This window comes from Penaeus vannamei, chromosome 7 (genome assembly GCF_042767895.1).
Source record: "Penaeus vannamei isolate JL-2024 chromosome 7, ASM4276789v1, whole genome shotgun sequence".
Lineage (NCBI taxonomy): Eukaryota > Metazoa > Arthropoda > Malacostraca > Decapoda > Penaeidae > Penaeus > Penaeus vannamei.
In genome coordinates, this window is record NC_091555.1 from 2,146,169 (window position 1) to 2,156,168 (window position 10,000).

Sequence of the window (10,000 nt, forward strand, 5' to 3'; positions counted from 1 at the left end):
TAATTTTTTCTAATGGCTCAACGCTTATGGTGCGATGGCGGCGAGGAGGAGGGGAGAGGAGGAGGGTGGAGGAGGAGGGGAGGAGGGTGGGGAGGGGAGGGAGGAAGGGGAGGGTGGGGTTGGGAGAGAGATAAAGGGAGGGGAGGGTGGGTGAGGGTGGAGGAGGGTGGGGAAGGAAGAGGAGGGGAGGAAGGGAGGGAAAGGAAGGGGAGAGGAGGAGGTGGGGACGATAAGGAAGGAAGGGGAGAGATAAAGGGAGGAAGGGGAGGGGGAGAGGAGGAGGGGGAGGAGGAGGGGAGAGATAAATGGAGGATGGGAGGGAAAGGAAGAGGAGGTGGTGGGGAGAGAGATAAAGGGAGGATGGGGGAAAGGGTGAGGGGAAGGAAGGGAGGGGAGAGGAGGAGGTGGGGACGATAAGGAAGGAAGGAGAAAAAGGGAGGAAGGGGAGGGGAGAGGAGGAGGTGGGGAGATATAAAAGGAGGAAGGGGGAAAGGGGGAAAGGGGGAAGGGGGAGGGGGTGGGAGGAGGTTTGGAGAGAGATAAAGGGATGATGGGGAGGAGGGACGATGAGGAGGATGGGGGGAGGGAGAGGAGGAGAGATTGGGGACAGAGATAAAGGGAGGAAGGAGGAAGGGGGAGTGGAGATAGAGAGAGTGATAAAAGGAGGTAAGGAGAGGAGGAGGAGGAGGAGGTGGATAGAGGTATAAAAAGGAAAAATGGAGGAGGGGAGGAGTAGAGTAGGGGGAGGTGGAGGAGGAGACAGAGAAAGATAGCAAGAGTAAAAAGGAGGAGAGAGAGAGGAGGAGTAAGGAAGAGCGAGAGAGAGAGAGAGAGAGAGAGAGAGAGAGAGAGAGAGAGAGAGAGAGAGAGAGAGAAATAGACAACGAGAGAAAGAGAAAGAGAGAGAGAGAGAGAGAGAGAGAGAGAGAGAGAGAGAGAGAGAGAGAGAGAGAGAGAGAGAGAGAGAGAGAGAGAGAGAGAGAGAGACAGAGACAGAGACAGAGACAGAGACAGAGACAGAGACAGAGACAGAGACAGAGACAGAGACAGAGACAGAGACAGAGACAGACAGACAGACAGACAGACAGACAGACAGACAGAGGGAGGGAGGGATGAGGGTCCGAAGGATATTAAAAGGAGGACAATAGGAGAAGCTAGACGAAGTGAAAGAAGGAGAGGAGACAGAGAAGCGGTGAATAAGGAATAAAATGAAATTAGGAACGGTAAAAAGAGAAGGAAAAATGACTTAGGAAAGAGAAGAGGGAGAGACGGGGAAAAGAGAGAGCCCCAGCAACAAGACAAACAAGAAATAGAAGAAGAAGAAGAGGAATAACAGAAAAAAAAACAAGAAACAAGAAGGAGAAGAAGAGGAATAATGATGATGAAGACGGAATAAAGAAAAGAAAGAGAGGGGGAAAGGGAGACAGATCACAAGCAGAGAGAGGGTGAGAAGCAAGGGGAGAAGAACCGAGAGCGAGGGAAAGGAGAGGGGAGAGGGGGGGCGTTCCCTAAGGAGTGATAAGGTGTCTTTCCTGAGGATGGTGGGGAGGGGGGGGGAGGGGGAGGGGGGAAGCCCACTCCCCTCGCCTCCCCCCCTCCCTTCCCCTCAGCTTCTCTCCCTTCCTTTGTCCTCCCCTATTTGACTTCTCCCTTCCTATTCCTCTCCTTCCCTCCTGCTCCATCCCCTCTCCTCTTTCCTCTATTCTCCGCTTCCCTCCTCAGCGCCCTCCCTCACTCCTTCCTCCCCTCTCTTCCCTCCCCTTCCCCTCAGATTCTCTCCCTCTTTCTTTCTACCCTCTTTAGCCTCCCTAATCTATTTCTATCCTCATACTCCTCTACCCTCCTTTCCTCTCTTTTCCCTCACCTCCTCTCCCTTCTCCTCCTGCCCCCTCCCCTCTCCTCCCTCTCCTCTCTTCCCCTCCCCTGTCCTCCCTATTTCTCCCCATCCCTTCCCCCCTTCCCCTCCCCTCATATTTCTTCCCTCCCATACCGTCCCATACCCTCTAATCCCCTCCCCTATCCTCTTCTTCTCCCCCTCCCTTCCCCCCTCCCCTCCCATCATATTTCTTCCCTCCCATACCCTCCCATACCCTCCTCTCCCTTCCTCTCCCTCCCCTCCCCTCCCTTCCTCTCCCCTCCCATAACCTACCCTCCTCTCCCCTCCCATACCCTCCTCTCCCCTTCCATAACCTCCCATAACCTCCCCTTACTCTCCCATAACCTCCCTCCCCTCCCATAACCTACCCTCCTCTCCCCTCCCTCCCCTCCCCTTCCTCTCCCCTCCCCTCCCCTCCCCTCCCCTCCATAACCTCCCCTCCCATAACCTCCCTCCCTCCCCTCCCCTCCCTCCCCTCCCTCCCCCTCCCCTCCACTTCCTCTCCCTTCCCCTCCCCTCCTCCCCTCCCTCCCCTCCCCTCCCTTTCCCTCCCCTCCTCCCCTCCCCTTCCTCTCCCATAACCTCCCCTCTCCTCTCCCATACCCTCCCCTCCCCTCTCTTCCCCTCCCCCCCCCTCCCAGAACCTCCCCTCCCCCCCCAGAACCTCCCATAACCTCCCTCCCTCCCCTCCCCTGTCCTCCTATTTCTCCCATCCCTTCCCCTCTCCCTCCCCTCCTATTTCTTCCTCTCCCGGGAATAGCGGAGATAAGGAGGCGTCTATGAGAGAAAAGATGAAGGAGAGGAATTTTATTCTCATCTTTTATGAGAAAATCTTGGGGAAAATTAGGGAGGAGTTTTGTGGGGAGGTTGGGGAGGGAGGAGGAGGAGAGGGAGGGGAGGAAAAGGAAGAGGGAGGGAGAGAGGGAGGAGGGAAGGAGGAGGAGGGAGGGAGGAGGAGGAGTGAGGGAGAGAGGAGGGAGGGAGGGAAGGGGGGGAGGGAGAGAGGGAGTGAGGGAGAGAGGGAGGAGGGAGAAGGAGAGAGGGAGGAGAGAGGAGGGAGGAGGGAGGAGGAGGGAGGAGGGAGGGAGAGAGGGAGGGAGGAGAGAGGGAGGAGGGAGGAGGAGGGAGGGAGGGAGTGAGGGAGAGAGGGGAGGGAGGGAGGAGGGAGGAGGGAGGGAGGGAGGGAGGGAGGAGGGAGGGAGGGAGGGAGAGAGGGAGGAGAGAGGAGTGAGGGAGAGGGAGGGAGGAGGGGAAGAGAGGAGAGGAGGGAGGAGAAGGGAGGAGAGAGAGGGAGTGAGGGAGAAGAGAGGGAGGGAGGGAGGGAGGGAGAGAGGAGGGAGGGAGGGAGGGAGAGGGAGGGAGAGAGGGAGTGAGGGAGAGAGGGAGGGAGGGAGAGGGAGGGAGGGAGGGAGGGAGGGAGGGAGGGAGGGAGGAGGGAGGGAGGGAGGAGGGGGAGGGAGGGAGGGAGGAGGGAGGAGAGAGGGAGGGAGGGAGGGAGGGAGGGAGGGAGGGAGGTTGGGGAGGGAGAGAGGGAGGGAGGGAGGGAGGGAGGGAGGGAGGGAGGGAGAGGAGGGAGGGAGGGAGGGAGGGAGGGAGGGAGGAGGGAGGGAGGGAGGGAGGGAGGTTGGGGAGGGAGAGAGGAGGGAGGGAGGGAGGGAGGGAGGGAGGGAGGGAAGGAGGAGGAGAGGGAGGAGAGAGGGAGGGAGGGAGGAGGGAGGGAGGGAGGAGGAGGGAGGGAGGGAGGGAGGGAGGAGGGAGGGAGGAGGAGGAGGAGGGAGGGGAGGGAGGGAGGGAGAGGAGGGAGGGAGGGGAGAGGGAGAGAGAGAGTGACAAGGAGGGAGGGAGGGAGGGAGGGAGGGAGGGAGAGAGAGGGAGGGAGGGAGGGAGGAGGGAGGGAGGGAGGGAGGAGGGAGGGAGGGAGGGAGGGGAGGAGGGAGGGAGGGAGGAGGGAGGGAGGAGGAGGGAGGAGGAGGGAGGGAGGAGGGAGGAGGGAGGACAGAGGGAGGAGGGAGGAGAGAGGGAGGAGGGAGGGAGGGAGGGAGGGAGGGAGAGGAGGGAGGGAGGGAGGGAGGGAGGGAGGGAGGAGGGAGGGAGGGAGGGAGGGAGGGAGGGAGGGAGGAGGGAGGGAGGGAGGGAGGGAGGGAGGGAGGGAGGGAGGGAGGGAGGGAGAAGGAAGATGAGGGAGGAGGGAGGGAGGGAGGGGAAGTGTGTGTGTGTATGTGTGTGTGTCTGTGTCTGTGTCTGTGTCTGTGTGTCTATGTTTGTGGCTGTATCTGTGTCTGTGTGTCTATGTCTGTGTCTGTATCTGTGTCTGTGTGTCTATGTCTGTGTCTGTATCTGTGTCTGTGTGTGTGTATGTGTCTGCGCCTGTATCTGTGTCTGTGTGTCTATGTCTGTGTCTGTATCTGTGTCTGTGTCTGTGTCTGTGTCTGTCTGTGTCTGTGTCTGTGTCTGTGTCTGTGTCTGTGTCTGTGTCTGTGTTTGTGTCTGTATCTGTATCTGTGTCTGTGTATGTGTATGTGTACACGTGCATGTATATATCTATCCAAACACGAAACACCAAATTTTAAAAAATAATAATAATAAAAAATAAAAAAAGTAAATCCACTTCATAAAAGAAAAAAATAACAACAGAATAAAAGACAATAAAAAATACATCACCTTCATCACCACAAAACTGACCATCATCACCATCATCACCACAAAACTGACCATCATCACCATCATCACCACAAAACTGACCATCATCACCATCATCACCACAAAACTGACCATCATCACCATCATCACCATCCTCATCATCACACTCACCACTCCTCCACACCACCGCTGCTTCCGGATATACGTACCTGGAAAGAGAAGGAAAAACATCTTAATTCAACGAACACAATTGCACGAATGTCAATGCAGGAAATGATGGGAGGGAGAAAGAGAGGGAGAGGGAGAGAGAAAGAGAGGGAGAGGGGAAGAGAGGAAGAATAGGAGGGAGAGAGGGAGGAAAGGAGGGAGGGGGAGTGGAGGAGGGAAAGGTATGAGGAGAGAATGACAGAAGAATAGAGAGAAGGATGAGTGGTAAAGAGAGAGAGAGAGAGAGAGAGAGAGAGAGAGAGAGAGAGAGAGAGAGAGAGAGAGAGAAAGAAAGAAAGAAAGAAAGAAAGAAAGAAAGAAAGAAAGAAAGAAAGAAAGAAAGAGAGAAAGAAGAGAGAGAAAGAGAGAGAGAGAGAGAGAGAGAGAGAGAGAGAGAGAGAGAGAGAGAGAGAGAGAGAGAGAGAGAGAGAGAGAGAGAGAGAGAGAGAGAGAGAGAGAGAGAGAGAGAGAGAGAGAGAGAGAGAGAGAGAGAGAGAGAGAGAGAGAGAGAGAGAAAGAAAGAAAGAAAGAAGAGAAAGAAAGAAAGAGAGAGAAGAGAGAGAGAGAGAGAGAGAGAGAGAGAGAGAGAGAGAGAGAGAGAGAGAGAGAGAGAGAGAGAGAGAGAGAGAGAGAGAGAGAGAGAGAGAGAGAGATGAAGAATAAGAATAAGACATAAACAGAGGAAAGAGACGCATAAAGACAGAGAAAAGAGAAAGTCAAGCAGAAAAGTGAAAACGAAGTCGCAATAAACCAAAATAGCAAAGAAGACAGAGAAGAAGACACAAAGAAGAAAGAGAGAAGAAGACACAAAGAAGATAAAGAGAAAGAAGGCACAAAAAAGACAGAGAAAGAAGACACAAAGAAGACAGAGAAGAAGACACAAAGAAGACAGAGAGAAAGAAGACACAAAGAAGACAGAAGAAAGAAGACACAAAGAAGAAAGAAAGAGAAGACACAAAGAAGACAGAGAGAACGAAGACACAAAGAAGAGAGAGAGAACGAAGACACAAAGAAGACAGAGAGAAAGAAGACACAAAGAAGAAAGAAAGAGAGAAGACACAAAGAAGACAGAGAGAAAGAAGACACAAAGAAGACAGAGAGAAAGAGAGAGGATATAACCACGAAAGTGAGTGTGAAGCAAGGTCCAGGAGGAGAGTGAAGAGAGTGAGGGGAGAGAGAGAGGGGAGGCTCCAGAGAGGGGAAAAACCAAGGACTCCAGCCTTAAAAGAGGGGAGAGTTATTCAGTGTCCATTAAAAAAAGAACAATTTGGAAGCCACGTTCAAATCATCAAATAAAATTCATTATCTAAATAAATACAGCTGCGAATTAATTTATCGATAAACCACATATGATACATTAATCCTTAGTTTTATCTACTCGTTTATCTATTTTTTATTAATCAATTTTAAAAATCCACATCAATGTACTCTTATTTCTATCAAAACTTTAATTAATCTATCATCTTTTTACCACAAATTCCTCTAAATCTATTCTCTTCTCTATTTCAAACTCAACTCTACTTGCTCTAAACCACCATCAAAGAACATGAGAATTAGAATAAATGAATAAATAAATAAATAGAGACAATAAAATTAGAAAAAATTAGAATAAAACATGAGAATTAGCATAGGAAATCTCACAATATATTTCTATCAACACTTCACTTAATCTATCATCTTTCACCACACACTAACCGACACGAATAAAACCAGATCACCCCCCCCCCAAAAAAAATCACCACCACCCCCCCCCAAAAAAAATCAACAACCCCTCCCCCTAAAAAAAATCATCACCAACCCCCAAAAAAATCACCACCACCCCAAAAAATAACCCCACCCCCAAAAAAATCCAACCCCCAAAAAAATCACCCCCAAAAAAAATCACCACCACCCCCCAAAAAAAATCACCAAACCCCCCAAAAAAAATCACAAACCCCCCCCAAAAAAAACACCAACCCCTAAAAAAATCACCAACACCCCCAAAAAAATCACCAACCCTCAAAAAATCACCCCCAAAAAATAAAAAATCACCAACCCCTCCCCCCAAAAAAATCACAAACCCCCCTAAAAAAATCACCCCCTCCCCCCCACACACACACAAAAATAATAATAATAATAATAATAATAATAATAATAATAATAATAATAATAATAATAATAATAATAATAATAATAATAATAATAATAACAATATTAATAATAATAATAATATTAATATTAATAATAATAATAATATTAATAATAATAATAATAATAATAATAATAATAATAATAATAATAATAATAATAATAATAATAATAATAATAATAATAAAGGTGAGCACCAGTACAGAGCCCAGACCCACCCATCACCCGACAAACACGACAAACACGTTCTGGAAGACACGCAACAACGCTGTACCTTAGAAATGCAATCCACGAGGAATTATAAGGAAATAAGTGGTCTTTAAGCCTGGCAGGTGAGTGGCAGAAGACATTTGCTTGTGATGTTTTTTTTTTTTTTTTTTTTTTTTTTTTGAGGGGCGGGGTAGGAGAGAATTTGTTTGTGAGGTGGGGAGGTGGAGGGTGGAGGGGTGGGGGTGGTGGGGTTAGGGGACGAAGGGTGTGTGTGTGTGTGTGTGTGTGTGTGTGTGTGTGTGTGTGTGTGTGTGTGTGTGTGTGTGTGTGTGTGTTTGACTTTCTTTTATTTATATTTTTCTCTCTCTCTCTCTCTCTCTCTCTCTCTCTCTCTCTCTCTCTCTCTCTCTCTCTCTCTCTCTCTCTCTCTCTCTCTCTCTCTCTCTCTCTCTCTCCTCCATCTCTCTTTACCTCCACCTCTTCCTCATGTTTCACTCTCCCCCCACCCACCACCCACCCTCACTCCCACCTATCTTTATCTCCCCCTTCCTACCTTCCATCCCTCTCTTCTTCCTCACTCTCCCTCCCTCCCTCCCTCTTTCTTCCGACCTGCCTCCCTCCCCACCCCCCCTCACTTCCCTCACTCCACCTATCTTTACCCCCCTTCCTTTCTTCCATCCCTCTCTTCTTCCTCACTCACTCTCCCTCCCTCCCTCTTTCTTCCGACCTCCTCCCCTCTCCTCCCCCCACCCCACCCTCACTCCCACCTATCTTTATCCCCCCTTCCTCCTTCCATCCCTCTCTTCTTCCTCACTCTCTCCCTCTCCCTCCCCTCTTTCTTCCGACCTGCCCTCCCCTCTCCCCCTCCCCCCACCCCACCCTCACTCCACCTATCTTTACCCCCCCCCTCCTACCTTCCCTCCCTCTCTTCTTCCTCCTCTCTCCCTCCCTCCCCCTCTTTCTTCCGACCTGCCCTCCCCTCCCTCCCTCTCCCCTCCCCCTCCCCCCCCTCCCCCTCATCCATGACAATGCGTGCGCCGAACCGTGCTTGAGGTCGAGCGTGCGTGCTTGAATAAACCAAAAACCTCAGCCCTCAGCAATGGCTCGTCACGAACCCGAGGCCAGGTCGTCTTGCAAGCCAGCTTTATATACAGCGAGGTCATCTCAGGTCGAATAAAAAAGAGAGAGAGAAGGGGGAGAGGGGGGAGGGGAGGAAGGAGGGGATGAGAGGAAGGTGGAGAGGGAGAGGGAGGGAGGGAGGGAGGAGAGGGAGGGAAGGGAGAGAGAGAGAGAGAGAGAGAGAGAGAGAGAGAGAGAGAGAGAGAGAGAGAGAGAGAAAGGGGGAGAGGGAGAGAGAAGGGAGAGAGAGAGAGAGAGAGATGAAGGGTAAGAGTGAGAGAGAGAGAGAGAGAGAGAGAGAGAGAGAGAGAGAGAGAGAGAGAGGAGAGAGAGAGAGAGAGAGAGAGAGAGAGAGAGAGAGAGAGAGAGAGAGAGAGAGAGAGAGAGGAAGATGGAGATAGAAAGAGAGAATAAAAAGACAAATGTCAAATGAAGTAGAAATCCTAACAAAGAAGGAAAAGTAAAAAATAATAATAATAATAAAACACTCAAACGTTTCTAGCAAAAGAAAAACTTCTTCACCATGTTATGAATTATAAATCTAACTCTTCCTCAATCTTTTTATAAACTGACGTTGTTAACTCATAAAAAAACAAGATCGCCAAAATAAGAGACAGTCACATTGCAGGTCACAAACAAGCGGAAGAGAAGAGAAATAAAGCAAAGCAAAGACAAACTAAAGGAGGATTTAACAAGAAGAGATTAGTGAAGAGAGAAAAGGCAGTAAACAACCCCATGGGAAGGAAAACGAAAAGACCCACAAGAGAATAGGTCAAGCATCCAGAAGAGAGGTCAGAATAGATCAGGAATCCAGAAGGGAGGTCAAAATAGGTCAAGTATCCAGAAGGGAGGTCAGAATAGGTCAGGCATCCAGAAGGGAGGTCACAATAGGTCAAGCATCCAGAAGGGAGGTCAGAATAGGTCGAGCATCCAGAAGGGAGGTCAGAATAGGTCGAGCATCCAGAAGGGAGGTCAGAATAGGTCAAACATCCAGAAGGGAGGTCAGAATAGGTCGAGCATCCAGAAGGGAGGTCAGAATAGGTCGAGCATCCAGAAGGGAGGTCAGAATAGGTCAAGCATCCAGAAGGGAGGTCAAAATAGGTCAAACTTCCAGAAGGGAGGTCAGAATAGGTCAGGCATCCAGAAGGGAGGTCAGAATAGGTCAGGCATCCAGAAGGGAGGTCAGAATAGGTCAGGCATCCAGAAGGGAGGTCAGAATAGGTCAGGCATCCAGAAGGGAGGTCAGAATAGGTCAGGCATCCAGAAGGGAGGTCAAAATAGGTCAGGCATCCAGAAGGGAGGTCAGAATAGGTCAGGCATCCAGAAGGTAGGTCAGAATAGGTCAGGCATCCAGAAGGGAGGTCAGAATAGGTCAGGCATCCAGAAGGGAGGTCAGAATAGGTCAGGCATCCATAAGGGAGGTCAGACATCCATAAGGGAGGTCAGAATAGGTCGAGCATCCATAAGGGAGGTCAGAATAGGTCAGGCATCCAGAAGGGAGGTCAAAATAGGTCAGGCATCCAGAAGGGAGGTCAGAATAGGTCAGGCATCCAGAAGGGAGGTCAGAATAGGTCAGGCATCCAGAAGGGAGGTCAAAATAGGTCAGGCATCCAGAAGGGAGGTCAAAATAGGTCAGGCATCCAGAAGGGAGGTCAGAATAGGTCAGGCATCCAGAAGGGAGGTCAGAATAGGTCAGGCATCCATAAGGGAGGTCAGAATAGGTCAGGCATCCAGAAGGGAGGTCAGAATAGGTCAGACATCCATAAGGGAGGTCAGAATAGGTCGAGCATCCATAAGGGAGGTCAGAATAGGTCAGGCATC

General features: G+C 50.5%; 2 protein-coding genes across 6 annotated transcripts in view; one reads left to right on the forward strand and one right to left on the reverse strand.

Annotated features, from left to right (window-relative positions):
- The window catches only part of loaf (lost and found), a 479,482-nt gene that overhangs the window by 375,437 nt on the left and 94,045 nt on the right, over positions 1–10,000 (reverse strand). The window lies entirely within an intron of this gene.
- The window catches only part of LOC138862206 (uncharacterized protein DDB_G0287625-like), a gene marked incomplete at its 5' end in the record, with an annotated part of 86,030 nt that overhangs the window by 3,033 nt on the left and 72,997 nt on the right, over positions 1–10,000 (forward strand). Inside the window, 3 exons of the mRNA XM_070123399.1 lie at positions 6,988–7,049; positions 9,011–9,580; positions 9,691–10,000. The exon at positions 9,691–10,000 is cut by the window's right edge and continues 290 nt beyond it. Coding sequence (XP_069979500.1) covers positions 6,988–7,049; positions 9,011–9,580; positions 9,691–10,000 — 942 coding nt within the window. The remainder of the gene's footprint in view (positions 1–6,987; positions 7,050–9,010; positions 9,581–9,690) is intronic.